General features: G+C 46.8%; 1 protein-coding gene across 2 annotated transcripts in view; it reads left to right on the plus strand.

Moving 5' to 3' along the window:
* st6galnac3 (ST6 (alpha-N-acetyl-neuraminyl-2,3-beta-galactosyl-1,3)-N-acetylgalactosaminide alpha-2,6-sialyltransferase 3) overlaps positions 1-18,516 on the plus strand; it is a 39,853-nt gene that overhangs the window by 3,606 nt on the left and 17,731 nt on the right. For both annotated transcript variants that reach the window (XM_062481949.1, XM_062481947.1), the window contains exons 2-3: positions 14,202-14,387; positions 17,850-18,259. In XM_062481949.1, the coding sequence (XP_062337933.1) occupies positions 14,202-14,387; positions 17,850-18,259 (596 nt within the window). The remainder of the gene's footprint in view (positions 1-14,201; positions 14,388-17,849; positions 18,260-18,516) is intronic.

An 18,516-nucleotide genomic window follows, 5' to 3' on the forward strand; every position in this document is an offset into this window, starting at 1 on the left:
GAGATCCTTGTTGTAATAATTTTTTCAGTTGCTAGTTTGTCTATGCAGATTTTCATATTCAGCTTTTATTGATTTTGCCGTGCAGGTGGATGTGGGTGTTGTTGTTGTGTACTGCAGCTGGTGGATGTGGGTGTTGTTGTTGTGTACTGCAGCTGGTGGATGTGGGTGTTGTTGTTGTGTACTGCAGCTGGTGGATGTGGGTGTTGTTGTTGTGTACTGCAGCTGGTGGATGTGGGTGTTGTTGTTGTGTACTGCAGCTGGTGGATGTGGGTGTTGTTGTTGTGTACTGCAGCTGGTGGATGTGGGTGTTGTTGTTGTGTACTGCAGCTGGTGGATGTGGGTGTTGTTGTTGTGTACTGCAGCTGGTGGATGTGGGTGTTGTTGTTGTGTACTGCAGCTGGTGGATGTGGGTGTTGTTGTTGTGTACTGCAGCTGGTGGATGTGGGTGTTGTTGTTGTGTACTGCAGCTGGTGGATGTGGGTGTTGTTGTTGTGTACTGCAGCTGGTGGATGTGGGTGTTGTTGTTGTGTACTGCAGCTGGTGGATGTGGGTGTTGTTGTTGTGTACTGCAGCTGGTGGATGTGGGTGTTGTTGTTGTGTACTGCAGCTGGTGGATGTGGGTGTTGTTGTTGTGTACTGCAGCTGGTGGATGTGGGTGTTGTTGTTGTGTACTGCAGCTGGTGGATGTGGGTGTTGTTGTTGTGTACTGCAGCTGGTGGATGTGGGTGTTGTTGTTGTGTACTGCAGCTGGTGGATGTGGGTGTTGTTGTTGTGTACTGCAGCTGGTGGATGTGGGTGTTGTTGTTGTGTACTGCAGCTGGTGGATGTGGGTGTTGTTGTTGTGTACTGCAGCTGGTGGATGTGGGTGTTGTTGTTGTGTACTGCAGCTGGTGGATGTGGGTGTTGTTGTTGTGTACTGCAGCTGGTGGATGTGGGTGTTGTTGTTGTGTACTGCAGCTGGTGGATGTGGGTGTTGTTGTTGTGTACTGCAGCTGGTGGATGTGGGTGTTGTTGTTGTGTACTGCAGCTGGTGGATGTGGGTGTTGTTGTTGTGTACTGCAGCTGGTGGATGTGGGTGTTGTTGTTGTGTACTGCAGCTGGTGGATGTGGGTGTTGTTGTTGTGTACTGCAGCTGGTGGATGTGGGTGTTGTTGTTGTGTACTGCAGCTGGTGGATGTGGGTGTTGTTGTTGTGTACTGCAGCTGGTGGATGTGGGTGTTGTTGTTGTGTACTGCAGCTGGTGGATGTGGGTGTTGTTGTTGTGTACTGCAGCTGGTGGATGTGGGTGTTGTTGTTGTGTACTGCAGCTGGTGGATGTGGGTGTTGTTGTTGTGTACTGCAGCTGGTGGATGTGGGTGTTGTTGTTGTGTACTGCAGCTGGTGGATGTGGGTGTTGTTGTTGTGTACTGCAGCTGGTGGATGTGGGTGTTGTTGTTGTGTACTGCAGCTGGTGGATGTGGGTGTTGTTGTTGTGTACTGCAGCTGGTGGATGTGGGTGTTGTTGTTGTGTACTGCAGCTGGTGGATGTGGGTGTTGTTGTTGTGTACTGCAGCTGGTGGATGTGGGTGTTGTTGTTGTGTACTGCAGCTGGTGGATGTGGGTGTTGTTGTTGTGTACTGCAGCTGGTGGATGTGGGTGTTGTTGTTGTGTACTGCAGCTGGTGGATGTGGGTGTTGTTGTTGTGTACTGCAGCTGGTGGATGTGGGTGTTGTTGTTGTGTACTGCAGCTGGTGGATGTGGGTGTTGTTGTTGTGTACTGCAGCTGGTGGATGTGGGTGTTGTTGTTGTGTACTGCAGCTGGTGGATGTGGGTGTTGTTGTTGTGTACTGCAGCTGGTGGATGTGGGTGTTGTTGTTGTGTACTGCAGCTGGTGGATGTGGGTGTTGTTGTTGTGTACTGCAGCTGGTGGATGTGGGTGTTGTTGTTGTGTACTGCAGCTGGTGGATGTGGGTGTTGTTGTTGTGTACTGCAGCTGGTGGATGTGGGTGTTGTTGTTGTGTACTGCAGCTGGTGGATGTGGGTGTTGTTGTTGTGTACTGCAGCTGGTGGATGTGGGTGTTGTTGTTGTGTACTGCAGCTGGTGGATGTGGGTGTTGTTGTTGTGTACTGCAGCTGGTGGATGTGGGTGTTGTTGTTGTGTACTGCAGCTGGTGGATGTGGGTGTTGTTGTTGTGTACTGCAGCTGGTGGATGTGGGTGTTGTTGTTGTGTACTGCAGCTGGTGGATGTGGGTGTTGTTGTTGTGTACTGCAGCTGGTGGATGTGGGTGTTGTTGTTGTGTACTGCAGCTGGTGGATGTGGGTGTTGTTGTTGTGTACTGCAGCTGGTGGATGTGGGTGTTGTTGTTGTGTACTGCAGCTGGTGGATGTGGGTGTTGTTGTTGTGTACTGCAGCTGGTGGATGTGGGTGTTGTTGTTGTGTACTGCAGCTGGTGGATGTGGGTGTTGTTGTTGTGTACTGCAGCTGGTGGATGTGGGTGTTGTTGTTGTGTACTGCAGCTGGTGGATGTGGGTGTTGTTGTTGTGTACTGCAGCTGGTGGATGTGGGTGTTGTTGTTGTGTACTGCAGCTGGTGGATGTGGGTGTTGTTGTTGTGTACTGCAGCTGGTGGATGTGGGTGTTGTTGTTGTGTACTGCAGCTGGTGGATGTGGGTGTTGTTGTTGTGTACTGCAGCTGGTGGATGTGGGTGTTGTTGTTGTGTACTGCAGCTGGTGGATGTGGGTGTTGTTGTTGTGTACTGCAGCTGGTGGATGTGGGTGTTGTTGTTGTGTACTGCAGCTGGTGGATGTGGGTGTTGTTGTTGTGTACTGCAGCTGGTGGATGTGGGTGTTGTTGTTGTGTACTGCAGCTGGTGGATGTGGGTGTTGTTGTTGTGTACTGCAGCTGGTGGATGTGGGTGTTGTTGTTGTGTACTGCAGCTGGTGGATGTGGGTGTTGTTGTTGTGTACTGCAGCTGGTGGATGTGGGTGTTGTTGTTGTGTACTGCAGCTGGTGGATGTGGGTGTTGTTGTTGTGTACTGCAGCTGGTGGATGTGGGTGTTGTTGTTGTGTACTGCAGCTGGTGGATGTGGGTGTTGTTGTTGTGTACTGCAGCTGGTGGATGTGGGTGTTGTTGTTGTGTACTGCAGCTGGTGGATGTGGGTGTTGTTGTTGTGTACTGCAGCTGGTGGATGTGGGTGTTGTTGTTGTGTACTGCAGCTGGTGGATGTGGGTGTTGTTGTTGTGTACTGCAGCTGGTGGATGTGGGTGTTGTTGTTGTGTACTGCAGCTGGTGGATGTGGGTGTTGTTGTTGTGTACTGCAGCTGGTGGATGTGGGTGTTGTTGTTGTGTACTGCAGCTGGTGGATGTGGGTGTTGTTGTTGTGTACTGCAGCTGGTGGATGTGGGTGTTGTTGTTGTGTACTGCAGCTGGTGGATGTGGGTGTTGTTGTTGTGTACTGCAGCTGGTGGATGTGGGTGTTGTTGTTGTGTACTGCAGCTGGTGGATGTGGGTGTTGTTGTTGTGTACTGCAGCTGGTGGATGTGGGTGTTGTTGTTGTGTACTGCAGCTGGTGGATGTGGGTGTTGTTGTTGTGTACTGCAGCTGGTGGATGTGGGTGTTGTTGTTGTGTACTGCAGCTGGTGGATGTGGGTGTTGTTGTTGTGTACTGCAGCTGGTGGATGTGGGTGTTGTTGTTGTGTACTGCAGCTGGTGGATGTGGGTGTTGTTGTTGTGTACTGCAGCTGGTGGATGTGGGTGTTGTTGTTGTGTACTGCAGCTGGTGGATGTGGGTGTTGTTGTTGTGTACTGCAGCTGGTGGATGTGGGTGTTGTTGTTGTGTACTGCAGCTGGTGGATGTGGGTGTTGTTGTTGTGTACTGCAGCTGGTGGATGTGGGTGTTGTTGTTGTGTACTGCAGCTGGTGGATGTGGGTGTTGTTGTTGTGTACTGCAGCTGGTGGATGTGGGTGTTGTTGTTGTGTACTGCAGCTGGTGGATGTGGGTGTTGTTGTTGTGTACTGCAGCTGGTGGATGTGGGTGTTGTTGTTGTGTACTGCAGCTGGTGGATGTGGGTGTTGTTGTTGTGTACTGCAGCTGGTGGATGTGGGTGTTGTTGTTGTGTACTGCAGCTGGTGGATGTGGGTGTTGTTGTTGTGTACTGCAGCTGGTGGATGTGGGTGTTGTTGTTGTGTACTGCAGCTGGTGGATGTGGGTGTTGTTGTTGTGTACTGCAGCTGGTGGATGTGGGTGTTGTTGTTGTGTACTGCAGCTGGTGGATGTGGGTGTTGTTGTTGTGTACTGCAGCTGGTGGATGTGGGTGTTGTTGTTGTGTACTGCAGCTGGTGGATGTGGGTGTTGTTGTTGTGTACTGCAGCTGGTGGATGTGGGTGTTGTTGTTGTGTACTGCAGCTGGTGGATGTGGGTGTTGTTGTTGTGTACTGCAGCTGGTGGATGTGGGTGTTGTTGTTGTGTACTGCAGCTGGTGGATGTGGGTGTTGTTGTTGTGTACTGCAGCTGGTGGATGTGGGTGTTGTTGTTGTGTACTGCAGCTGGTGGATGTGGGTGTTGTTGTTGTGTACTGCAGCTGGTGGATGTGGGTGTTGTTGTTGTGTACTGCAGCTGGTGGATGTGGGTGTTGTTGTTGTGTACTGCAGCTGGTGGATGTGGGTGTTGTTGTTGTGTACTGCAGCTGGTGGATGTGGGTGTTGTTGTTGTGTACTGCAGCTGGTGGATGTGGGTGTTGTTGTTGTGTACTGCAGCTGGTGGATGTGGGTGTTGTTGTTGTGTACTGCAGCTGGTGGATGTGGGTGTTGTTGTTGTGTACTGCAGCTGGTGGATGTGGGTGTTGTTGTTGTGTACTGCAGCTGGTGGATGTGGGTGTTGTTGTTGTGTACTGCAGCTGGTGGATGTGGGTGTTGTTGTTGTGTACCGCAGCTGGTGGCCCTCCTCTTGGGGTCGGGGGGCTCATCTCCCTCCTCTGTCACCAGCAGCACTGCAAACGGTCAGTGAGTCGACTTTCACATCCATTGTTGCTATGACCAATATGGCCACCTGTAAATCTGCCAGAAGGCCTCACAGATGTTACCGTCAGACTTGGAGTGCTCAGGAGTTCAACTGATCCAGTAAAGTCATTTATAGCTGTTTTAGAATTGAGAGATGACGGCAGTGTCCATGATTCTGTGGGAGTTTGTGTTTGGTCCGCTCACTTTCGCTGATTCCAAAGTCTGCTTTCGTACATACCAAACATTTCCTCTCGTCTTTAGTTTGTTGACTCATCATACAGTAAGAACTCTCTGGAACAGGGGTGTCAAACTCTGGCCCACGGGCCAAATCTGGCCCGTAATTATATTTGGCCCGCAAGATAATATCACATTTCTATTTGAGCTGACCCGCCGGTAATGCAGTGGTGGCTGACAGGGCCAGAAAGGCCTTCTCTGCTAGCCTAAACACTATCAGAATCACTGACTTATGTTTTTATACATTTTTCTTTTGGAAATGCATGGCCCGCCACTGCTGTAACGCATGCACCGCTAATACTACAAATCCCAGAATGCTCTGCTAGTGCCTTGGCGCATCAAGACCTGCAAGCATCCCCTCCTCTGTTTTCATTCATTCGCAAACCTCATGCTACCAGTCACCTCGGGCAGATGTCAGACACCCCTCCCAAAAAACGGCCAAACGGAAGGCGGAAAACAGGAGCTTTCTAGACAGGTGGGAGACAGAATATCTGTTCACCACCGTAAAGGACTGACCTGTTTGTCTTGTGTGCGGAGCCAACGTGGCTGTAACGAAAGAATATAACATAAGAAGACAGTATGAAACGAAACACCACCAAGTACAAGGACCTTGACATAAAGCGGAAGAGCCAGAAGGTAGAGGAGATGAAAAGAAGTTTGGTTTCACGACAGACTATGTTCACAAAGGCCACATCACAAAGTGAAGCTGCTGTAACGGCTAGCTTTATTGTGGCAGCTGCAGAGATCACAAAATGAGCCCGACCCTTTACTCCAATAAATATGAAATCTGGCCCGTGACTTTGTCCCAGTTTTTAATTTCTGCCCAATGTGTATCTGAGTTTGACACCCCTGCTCTAGAACTTTCATCCTCCTTTTTGGCTCAGAACTTGTGTCGAATTATATTTAAATCCGGATGAACATTTAGACTGTTCTGTCTTCCCCTTTGTGCTACCCAAATGCAATTTACATAACCCAGTTAAACATTAGAAAAAAAGATTGGACATATTTTCTTTATCTAGGATACCAAAATAGTTTGTTTCGTAAAGTTTACGCTTTGACTTTCATTTGACTTAGTAGTTGTGGTGTAGTGTCTACAGTAAAGGTCCTATGGCAGTCTTCTTCATTCTACGGCCTGTGTAAGGATTTGTTCTTATTGCTGTTGCTTAGTTATGAGCAACACTGTGAAATAAAAAAAAGCATTGACTACACATGGGCTTTGGTACCTTCCAGAAGTGAAGTCCCTTTGGGATGTACAAAATGTACAAAAAACTATATCTGTATAGCATCATAAGAATATTTTGCTTGATTTGTTTGTAAGTTTTGTCACCTGTTAGATATGTTATTAGTTCATGGAATTAGGCTGGCACTCACAGTATATGTTATTCAGATTCTTTGTGAGCAGTGACAGTGTGTTCTTAAGAAGCCCATTCTGTCAAAGATCCCTCTCGTCTGAATAACAATATATTTTGTTCCTTTTACCTGATTTGGGTCTCAGTATGCTCAACATTAGCCTTGACCCCTTCATAGCTCTCCTCAGTTTGAATGAGGATAATCTCTGTTATCACTGACAGTGCTGGTGTCAGGGCTGATAAGCAGCGGGCACTATCGAACAGTCCTGGTTTGGAGGTTCAGGCAGGAAACACCAAATACTAAATGTCAGCAATCTTGCATTCTCATCGGGTCAACCGAAATGGATTTCTACTGATCGATCACATTTTTTTTCTTTCTCAGCCAGAGATCCCCATAGCCTGGCTCCGCCCTCCTACATACTTCTACTCAATATTAATTTTCCTTCAGTACGTCTCTGTACAAATGAAATTTATGAGAGTCTGGTAGGACCAGGCTAACCTCCCCACTGCCTTTGGCCTCAAATTGTGAATGCCCGGTAGGCCTACTTTGTGGTTATCTTTCTATCTCTCCGAAATGTTCAATTTAAGTGAGGTTTGCTTTACTATGCCATAGACCAGGGGTACTCAATTAGAAACCCAAAAGGTCCACTCACCAAATTTCCATTCAGTCCAGGGTCCTGAACAGTGATGGTTTATTTTTCTGGCCCTTGCAAGTTGAAAACTTGCTTGGATCATGACTAAATTAGAATTTTGATTTTGGCTTCGGTCAAAATTGTATTGCGTCCGGGTCCAGATCTGGACCGGAGTCCGCCTATTGCAGGGGTGGGCAATAAATGTTTAGGCTACAAGGAGCCACATGAGAAACCTGATATGTGTTGGAGGGCCGCACCACTTGAACTTAACTCTGCCCACTACTCATTTTCTCCCATTTTAAAAAGCAGTAGGCCTAAATATATATTTTGATTAGCTGCTACTGGTTATCAGGATATTCTGTAAATATTTATATAAATATATGAAGTTGTGGTGTAGGTCAAATGGGAAAATATTCCTATCGAAGTAATAAACAGTAAAAACAAAAACAATCGAGAGGGGCCAGCTGAGGTGGCTCGGGCATCTGATCAGGATGCCTCCTGGACGCCTCCCTGGTGAGGTGTTCTGGGCACGTCCCACTGGGAAGAGGCCCCGGGGAAGACCCAGGACACACTGGAGGGACTATGTCTCTTGGCTGGCCTGGGAACGCCTCGGGGTCCCCCAGGAAGAGCTGGTGGAAGTGGCCGGGGAGAGGGAAGTCTGGACCTCCCTGCTTAGGTTGGCCCCCGCGACCCGACCCCCGGACAAGCGGCAGATAACGAACGAACGAACAAAAACAATCATTACATCAGTGTTTCATTTTATTTTAACTCATTAATCTTCACAAACACTGAAAATGTGTTTTTGCAGTATAAGATAAGATATACCTTTATTGTACAAATACATTTGATTTGATTTGATTCGTCCCACAATGGGGAAATTCGGGCATTGCAGCAGCAAAGTGGACAGAAGTATACATACAATTTACAAAGTAAGTATGAGATATTATAAAAAAGATAACACAGTTTGAGACCAAATATAAATAAACAAATATAAATATTGCACAGTAGTTTGCACTTTAAGTGTGTCCATGAGTTATTTAGAGTGGTTGAGTCCTGTGTGTGTTTGTGTGTGTAGAGCAGTGCTAGTTGTACAGTCTCACAGCAGCAGGAAGGAAGGACCTGTGGTACCGCTCCTTCACGCACCTAGGGTGAAGGAGCCGGTCCAAAGAAGCTGCTCAGTGCAGAGACAGTGTCCTGCATAGGGTGGGATTCATTGTCCATCATTGATGAGAGCTTTTCTACCATCCTCCTCTCTCCCACCACCTGCACTGTGTCCAAGGGGCATCCTAGGACAACGCTGGCCTTCCAGTATGTTACAGATTATGCAATTGATCAACTTTATACAAAAAGCAATACATGCATTTTTCAGTTCATTTTACTTCAGTGAGAGAAATCCAGTCTGGCTTGTGCTTGAACAAGCCAGACTGAAATACAAAAATATATCCGAAAAATTATGCACCGGGTGCACATTCCAAAGTAAATAAGTAAAAAAACTGAAAAGATGCCTATCCATATTTTTCTAAGCCTACCCAAAAAGATTATTCTGCCTACGCCCCTGAGATTCGAAGGACAGCTGAGAGGTAACTACCAACCATCAGCGGCCCGCGCCCACTTAATCAGTCAAGTTCTTGTATTTGTCCGCGTGTTCAGTCCCGTAGTGCCGATTTTTAAGATACTTAAAAGTCCATGTCTTGTTAAAAACTCTGTATCAACCTTTCGTTTTTTTAAGGGATAACCAACAGCTAATTCAGTGTCTCCTGTCGGTGAGGCTGCGTAAACGCAAATACGTAAATCGCCTGATCACTGTAGTCTTTCAGGACTACAGTGATCAGGCGACTACAGTCCTGAAAGACTACAGTGATCAGGCGATGTATATTTAGGCTACTACCGCTCAACACATGTATTTATTTTACATTTTTGATTTACCTCACGCGGGCCGGACTGGGACAATGCCCATGTCTGGTCTATAGTACCCCCGCCCTAGACTATGTGAGACATTCCAATATCTGGATTGTAAATTACAGTTGGAAAAGTAGAAGTTGAGTTTGGAATGTGGAGTTTGCAGTTTCGTTTCATGTAGCTTTGCAACCCTATTCTCGTGTGCTCAAAGTGATTCACAGTCTTGAGTCGTGACTGCCAAGCTCCTCGCCAGACAGTGGATGGCCATGGCAATTTCATCAGGCAAGGCTTGTCCTTGATAGGACCAATCTCTCCCGCTCTCAGCCATCTGTGTCACTACTTAAAAAAACTCCATCATCAGTATATGTTAAAGTGTCAGTCACAGTCGTATTACTGTTGAAGCACCACTCATCTTTTTGTCTCTGGCCTAGTGCAGTTTACATTCTGGATTACTGGTGCTTATAACTGACAGCCTTGAATATTCAACCAAGTTGAACCCAACCGGACTACAGACCTCAGAGAGAAAGAGAGGAAAGAAACATTTATTATATAACTTTTGGGGTTTAGGGGATGAGTGTTAGTCTCCTCTCTGTGTTGTGAACCTCAGATTGGAGCAGATGGCGTGGTATGGAACCATTAACAGAACAAGCCGTCCTGAATCTCAGTAATCAGAGGAGGGAAACACTATGTGCGTCGCGTGGTCCACATTCTGTAATGTTGTTGGTGACATGGTGTGACCCGGAGGCTTTCTGGGCCACTAAAACCATAAACCCAAGAGGAGACATTAGCAGATGAGAGGAAGCTCATAGCCAGTAAGGGAGGAATACAATTGCTTTAAGTGCTTCGTTTTAGGGAGGAGGAGAATGGGAGCGGTGTCCATCACTCACCAAGTATGACACAGTGTGACTGTGTCCAGGCTTTGTAAATTACAGCGTTTCATGCTTGGAGATTGAGACTCAAGGACACTTTATTCTCAAGGTGAGGTGTCCTTTCAAAGATCTCTGCAAGAAAGCAAAACAAAAGTATTTTTCTTTGTTTTTTCTCTCTCTGTAAGACAGCAGAAGGGAAGTATCAAACTTCACTTGGTCACATACTAAGTCGTTTTAGGAATGTATCAGAATTTAGGATCATATAGGTATATTTATTACTTTACTCACAGGGCTAATTTTTCTTTTGATATCAGATTAACGTAAATAGAGGGTGGAGAAGGACTAACACATTCCACACGTACACACACCCAGAAACACACGTACACACACCGAAACACACACACAGAAACACACGCACAAACACACATACACACCCAGAAACACACACAGAAATACACAGAAACACACACACACAGAAACACACACACACTGCAGATTAATGAGTTCTCTTGTCTTCTCTCAAAAGGAGTTCAAGGGGGAATCCAATCTGATCATTTCCCCCTGGTGAGAATACACATACACAAAGAAACAGACTTCTCCTCGTTGGCACCCGTCGTCTAAATGGTTTGCCATCATGCCACCAGGATTAGCGTTTTTGTGACCTGAATTAAGGGATTCTTTTTTCAGATGTCACCGTTGTTTGGGAGTGGTATTTATTGAGGTCAACTGAATGAGTTTAGGGAAATCATACAGACTGCAACAGAAAGATGCCACATGAGAGGAATGAAAAGGATAATTGCTAGTACTGAATATTTAATATTTAAATCAAGGGTTCCTTATCCATCATCAAAGTAGTAAATCGTTTTTTACATTTGCATTGAAATTCATTGGCAAATTGAGTCAGAAAGTAAACCTTGAAAATTCACCCCACAAAAGTTGCTTGGTATGCAGTGCTTTCCAAGGAGCTGTAGCTGTTTGGCATTGTTCCTCTAACGATTACAGAGCAGAACTCCACAGATCCTTATAGGAGGTTCCACATCGGCCTCTCAGCTCTCTAATACACGCTGGAGAAGGGAAGCTGCACTGCTGTGTGAATGTGAGAAAGTGCACTGCTCCCTCTGCTGGCCTGAGCAGGAAGATGCCTGCGTGTCCTGCAGAAACACTTTCCCACTTCTATTTCTCTCAGATGGGCTGCTCACACGTTTGTGTGGTTCCATTTTCTCACCACCTACTCTTATTAATATTTGTAGCTGTTGCATAGTTATATTTATATCCACATTATTTGCATTCCATTTATACAAATGAAAAGAGTCATTTTGAAATACACCAAACGCAGTCGTGTTGCTCCAAGGACATTTTATATTACGCTCTATTTTTGGTTGAAACAATATTGCTGTAATACAGTGGAGAGATTATTAGATCTAAATCCACTTTATCACAAGAGTCTTTTTTTTGTTTATGTTCCTAGTTTTATTGCCTTGGAGAGCAGTGACACTTGAATTAAATTGTGGGGAGAGAGAAGGGCTTGGTAAATATTTTCTTGAATCCCTGATTAATTGAAATTGGATTTAAGTGCTCGCTGGACCATAGCGGCTGGAATAACGTGCCAGGAAAGTAGCGTTTTTGCATTGCAAATGTAATTTTCGGTTTCGTTATTACCCAGGAGACCTTTGTAAATAGCTACCAGATATGCTTTTTTCATGAGCCATTTTCTCCAGGTTGAGCTACTTATTATTTTAATTCCCCTCTGTGATTAGCTTCTTGAATTAAATATGTGCTCTCTGTTTACCAAGCCAAGTAGTAAGTCACTTTGAGATGTTTCATGTGTCACGCATGTAGGCTATGTTTTTGTTTACGGTTTTACGGTGTGATATTTAGTGGATGTGTGACCATTTTGCTAGAAAGACATTTTGAGTTATTTTTTTTTAGGATAAAAATGATGTTATGAATTAAGGCCATTGAATGCATGCATTGTTTCAAACTTAAGAAAGGACTGATATGACCATTAAAATCCCCCTCATGGATCTTTTCCATAAAGCTCCTTATAAAACCCAGTCACACAGACAGACCAGGAGGGTCTGACTGAGAGAATGATTGTCTTCCCGTGTCCTGAGTTTCAATGATGCTCAGCTCGGAGCCTGCAAACAGAGATCAATACCTCAAAGGAGGAAGCTTTAGTGTCTCCGCGAACCTGCTCTGGGACAGTGGGCATTCCTCTTGGCTGCTTCTGGCTCTGGTTAGGAAACAATGCCTGGACGTGTTGCTACAATTATCAGGTGGCAGAGGAGTGTCTGTCACCACTACTGGTTGAGCTGATTCAGACCTTCCTCATTGAGCTGCTGTAGCGGCGGCCATCTTCTGCTCGTGTCCTGCGCTGCCCTTGTCCTCCCTCCCACTGTTTCCTCCTCTCAGACTAAAACCTCTCATGTGTTGAATGGTCCAGAACAGGACCTGGACAGTGATTACCGTGATGGATGTGGGGACGCGGAGCCGAGTCAAATGTCGCCTGTTCAGTCAGGGGAAGTTCATCTGCCACTCTGCCCACTCCAAGACCTCAAATTGCCCCCCGGACGTTGACACATCATTTCATAGTAATTTGCTGCCAGATTGAGGTTGAAGGAGGAAAACATTTGTTATCTGTTTTCTGTTGATGCTTTTGCTGTAGACTTGTAGAGAGTGCTATATGAGAATGGGAACAGGTAATACCTTAAGCAAAGTGCTGCAGCGCTATCTCAGTATAACATCTTTCAAGGATGCATTGTTGTTCACTTTTTGTCATTTGAATTCTTCTGTCGGTTTACAGAGGGAGGAACCATAACTTCCTTTTGCAAGTCGCATACTACTTATCTACTAATCGACTATGGAGGCATTTAGTGTTTGTGTGGGGCGGACTGAATGTTCTCTCACAGATTTGTTTTGCATATATCATTGTTAGTGAAAAAAACACTCCAAAAGTGTGGTGCGGACTGAATGTTCTCTCACAGATTTGTTTTGCATATATTTCTATTTTGTTAGAGAGAAAAAAACATTCCAAAAAGGAAGGCAAATGAAGGTTAAAGGCTGTAGCCTCTTTGCAAGTATTTGCTGAGATCAAAGTCGCACGCGTTTTCTTGTCACGGATGGGTTGTATTGCCATGAAATAGACAGTGATGTAACACGTATGCAATAGGTAAAATGCGATCGTCTTGTCAGTGCAGTAAATGGTGTGTTTTTTCTCCTACCATCCCCCATGTTTGATCTTCCTCTGTGAAGCCGAGGCAACCTCCTGAGACTTCTGATGTTGGAGATCACAGCTGGAAGGGAAGGGAGTTTGGCTTGACAGACACCCCATTATTCCACTGTAGATCGAATCATTTTGCCATCAGATAGCTTCAAAGAATCTTAGTAATGGCCACACTTTTTTCAAAACCCGCCGTTTCTCCCCTGAGCAACTTTGGAGTGGCGCTCCGCGAACATTTCACGGGCCGTTGTTGCCCGTGTTCACGGCTGCATCTGTGTTGGCGATAACATATCTATCATGGCGCTTGGTTTATGATGCAGTACAGTATGCAGGTCCTTTGCAAACTGATTGCATTTCCCCCTATCTCTCTCTGCTGTCCCGTGTGCATCGATCTCGGTTCCTCATCCTGCCAGGAGCATGGAGATCCTCACGCAGACCGGTTTGGCCTCGCTCTGCTTAGCTGCAGTATACATTTAGAACCCATCAGCACTCTTTCGCCACGCTCATAATTCGTCCAACTTCCGGCCGATCAGTTTTCCGTTAAGCGACGGATCCGCCCCCCCCCCCCCCCCCCCCCCCGCCCCCCCAAAAAAACTTGCCGGAGGCGCTGAAATGGAAAAGCGGGCGCTTGTATTTGCACACGGTGGCTGACTGTTAATCCCCTCTCTCTCATAAAGAAGGTGGGGCAACCGCGACGCAGCGCTGGGTCAGCTCTTTCACAACTGCTCAAATATGCTCTATCTGATTCTGAATGCAGAGAGGCGAAGCGCCGGTGCATTGGGAAGGGGATTAAGAGTGTATTGGTGGGGGGGGGTGATGGATTTCCTCTACTTCGACTGCGCTGCCATGGAAGGAATTGAACTGGGACCTTTACACCTGCTCTTTATGCTGTCGTTGTAGCAATAACAACAACTCATTGCACTGAGGAGGGATGGAGAACTTTGGAACGTTTCAAGGACTGAATGGCACTGGGCCGAGGCAGACCATGTTGTCTCACTGTCTTTCTTTTCCTTCTCAGAAGAAGTCGGTGATCGTCACCAGCCTGATAGCGGTGGTGTCGCTGTTCGTGGTGGTGGTGAACTACTCGGAGAAGCCTTACTTCCTCCTGCAGCCTGTCTTCGGACAGAGCTTCAGCAGCCGCTGGATGTTCTCCAGACAGCCTCACAAACCTCACCTGGGCTACGTCAGCATCCCCAAGCAGGAGGTGAGAGGAACGCACACACACACACACACACACTCATACGCACAAACACACAGCTGCTCACACACACATGTTCCCATACAAACACACAGCTCCTCACACGAACACACGTGCACACACACATAACAAAGCAAAGCAGTACACACACACAGCTGTGCTACAGGTACATATAACACACACAGACACACACCTAATACAGCCATGGCTCATAACCTTTCATTAACTGGAGACTCATATTTGATTCATAACCTCTGACTAGTCGGTGCCTCGCTATGGCAGTAAGTAAGCGATCTGGAATACAATGCCACAACAATACGACCAAATACATTCTGCTTTATTCATTACATGCGTTATTCTGGATTTGCAATGGTGCTATTTGATGTCTCTGGTGTGTATTATTCTTTAGAAATTCCAAACCTCCATGTACATGTGCTCCAGATCTTTAAACATCAAACAGCTCGGGGATACGTGTTCCCCGCACAATTTATGGAAATGAAAGTATCAAAGGAGTTCAATTCCGAGCACGAGAGAGGGAACATGCTCGGTGAGTGAGTGGATTTGCATTGCGTCCATAGCCAACAAATGTGAGTTATTTGCGCCACGAAACAAACAACACGTATGCTTCGTCTACCCACAGGCCCAGATGCGATTTAACATTTTGAGATGCAGTGGATTAAAGATAGCGTACTCCCTGGTTGGGGCGGCTGTAAATCCAGGGTGTCTTATTGGTTGCCCTCCTCTTTAATGGATAGAGGATGTATGATATTCGCCAGGCCTGTATGGGAAGATTGATGTGAAATGTGGCCCTCCGCCACTGGAGGGTTCCGTACAACAGGGGCCCAGAGGCAATCACACATTACAGCCATCATACCAACATCTTCACCCCTTTCTGGGCCAGGACAAGCCCAGACAAGCCTGCTTTAAATCACTTTGCGCCTGGCCCCTGTGGATGTTTATGTAAATCGTATTAAAGATTGGTAGGATGTATCGATGCAGGTCTCCACTCTCTCTCTCTCTCTCTCTCTCTCTCTCTCTCTCTCTCTCTCTCTCTCTCTCTCTCTCGCTCGCTCGCTCACGCTGTCTCTCTCTCTCTATCTCACTTTCTGTCTCTCCTTCAGTTCTCTAGTGCTTTCCTACAGAAAATGAGAACAGGCAGTGAGTGGTGTGAAAGTTAATGCCAGCAACAGCAGTCTTACATATGCCTGCTGAATCATTAATGAACCTGGAGTGTTGTAGAGTTTGAGTTAGAGTGATGTCCTTGTGTCAGGTGTCATAAGTGATTAGGCTGGTGTGAAAGGCTGACTGTGTAAGACACCATCAGTCATTAAGCAGGCATTCATACTTCCTCAGCAGAATTGGGATCCAGTGGACAATGAGGTGCATCTTGCCTCACCCTATGTGGTGGGGGGGATGTCACACAAGGGGCTTTGCCATGCTATTCTCCCATAATGCATCAGGAGCACGGTGCCTTCTCATTCCGCTGATTTGATTGAAACTGTCTATCAGGCTGACTTATTGTTCTAACTCCACATTTCATGAGTAATTGAGTACATTTGTCTTTTCCAAAAACCCTTGCATACCGGCTAGGTCCTTCACTGACTGTGACAGAAGTTCAATATTTCCATTTAGACTTCAAATGGTGAGATCCAGTGATTTGAAATGTAAACAATGGATACAAAATGAAACCAAAAACCCATTTGTCGGATTTCTTGGATGGCAGTTTCGATGAGAAAACACTGCAAACATTCGCAATGACCTCTCAATATTATGAAAACTCAATCCTATTCGCATTTAAAAAGTGCATTTAGATTCTATTTTCCGTTTGAACACTTATTTGACATTCCACACCGATAATGCAACTGAAATTACATTCATTTAATTGGATAAATCTGTATGGGGCACCATAAGGGAGCCTTGCACAACAGCACTGGGATCATCCATGTATGAACTACCCAGCATTAATGAATCATGCTTTAAAACATCCTAATGAAACTCATGGTTAAGTGTGTCTCCCAAAACCATTTAATATTGACGCTCATGTCTTCTTTGTTAAGTATGCTGTCATAACATACCCAACTTTTTTTTTATAACATAAAGACTTGGGGGGGGGGGGGGGGACTTTGCATTTGGGGTTAGATTTTCATGCTTTCTTATTACTGAGAGCGTAATTTGGGATTTCTAAACTGACGCTGGATTGTAATGCCCGTCGGAGTGGCCTATTCAACCTCCCTTCGCTCTGCAGCTGGAACATATCTCACACATCCCGAGAATGTCATGCTTTCTCAATGCCATGCCAGTGATCCGTACTGCATGCATCCGGTCAGTTTAAATCCAGGTAATTGCAAGACTGCCAGCAAGATGAAGTGACTGGGCCGGGGGGCGGGCCCAGCAGGGCGTGCTCCCTGCCTGCCAGCGCTCCCACAGGCCCCCGGACAAGCTCATCTATATGTGTGAGAGGTGTAGGAGATGGAGTTATGAGAGGACCAGTCTGAGGGGAGAGCTGCGGCTAATGGAGGCTTCGCTGACAGCTCAAGGCTCCCGTGATGGGTGTCTCCAGTCTCCAACCACCAAGTCAATGAAAGAGTCCGGCCCAGACAAACATTCTATTCAACCTTGAAATCCGTCTTGCAGGCCCCATAGTAACTGGAAATCAACAGTGTGCAAGCTTTCCTTTGTGCGACACAGGAGGATGCGTGACAGATGATAGTACACACAGTGGACGTCTTAAACCTCAGAAGGCACTTACCGTAATGCACACAGCGCTATCGATTATCTGGAGTGCATGCGGTTTGGTAACATAGCAAGCCGGCGTCCTTAATGTGAATAACAACAGTCTAGCCTCATTTCCGACCTCCCTTAAATTCATTTATGACAACGAAAAAGCATGTTAGCTTCCGTTAAATAAACCCACATCTCATTTGTCAGTGTGGGGGTGCATGCTCTCGAAGTCAAAGAGCTTTGGCAGAATTTAGAATGATGCTGCCACTGCAAGTTGAGTTTGAGTTGAATCCCCTTGCTTCCGTCGAGGGGAAACAGATGACACGATCACAATCCCTGTTGTGATCCCGATGTGCTCTGAAGTGCATACCCACAGTTTGTCCCTGTATCTCTTAAAAGCAACCTCGCTTCCAGATCAACCTGCAAAGCGAAAACGGACAGGTGTCTCCAGCATCGACAATGTCTATTCACAATGCGAAATCGGTATATAAAAAAATCATACGGGCGATGAGATACTAATCATTACATTTACATTTAGTCATTTAGCAGACGCTCTTACCCAGAGCGACTTACAGTAAGTACAGGGACATTCCCCCGAGGCAAGAAGGTGAAGTGCCTTGCCCAAGGACACAACGTCATTTGGCACTGCCGAGAATCAAACCAGCAACCTTCTGATTACTAGCCCGATTCCCTAACCTCTCAGCCACCTGATCCCTAACAGTATATTCCCCTCTCGCTCCCCCTCAGCCCCTGAAGCTGCACTGTGACGTGTGCAGCATCGTGTCCAGCTCGGGTCAGATTCTGAGCCGGGCGGCGGGCCCCGACATCGACCGCTCCTCCTGCATCTGGCGCATGAACAACGCGCCCACGCGGGGCTTCGAGCACGACGTGGGCCGCCGCACCACCCTGAGGGTGGTGTCCCACACCAGCGTGCCCCTCCTGCTGCAGAAGCCCCAGCTCTTCTTCGGCCAGGCCAACGACACGGTGTACGTGGTGTGGGGCCCGCTGAGGAACATGAGGACGGACGGGAAGGGCGTGGTGTACAACATGCTGCGGCAGGCGCTGGGCAACTACCCCGACGCTCGCATCTACGTCACCACCGAGGACAGGATGAACTACTGTGACATGGTCTTCAAGAAGGAGACGGGGAAGGACAGGTGAGCCCGGCGTCTCGTGGTGCGCGTCCGTGTCGCCGGTCAACACTGTTGACTTGTTGTTGAGTGTGTCTGTGTCTGTTTGTTTGCTGCGTTTAGGTCAACTCTTTTAGGGGATTAAAGGGCAGTGACGCCGCATGGTGCATTTAGTATTAGTGTTACTTCAGATGAGAGGTGCGGTTGGGAGAGCGGGAACTCTGTACTCGGTCGATCGGTGTGTCTTGACACGGTCGACCGAGCTGTGGCCTCGTTGTTGATAC

Source organism: Osmerus eperlanus, chromosome 16 (genome assembly GCF_963692335.1).
Source record: "Osmerus eperlanus chromosome 16, fOsmEpe2.1, whole genome shotgun sequence".
In the NCBI taxonomy this organism is placed as follows: Eukaryota; Metazoa; Chordata; class Actinopteri; order Osmeriformes; family Osmeridae; genus Osmerus; species Osmerus eperlanus.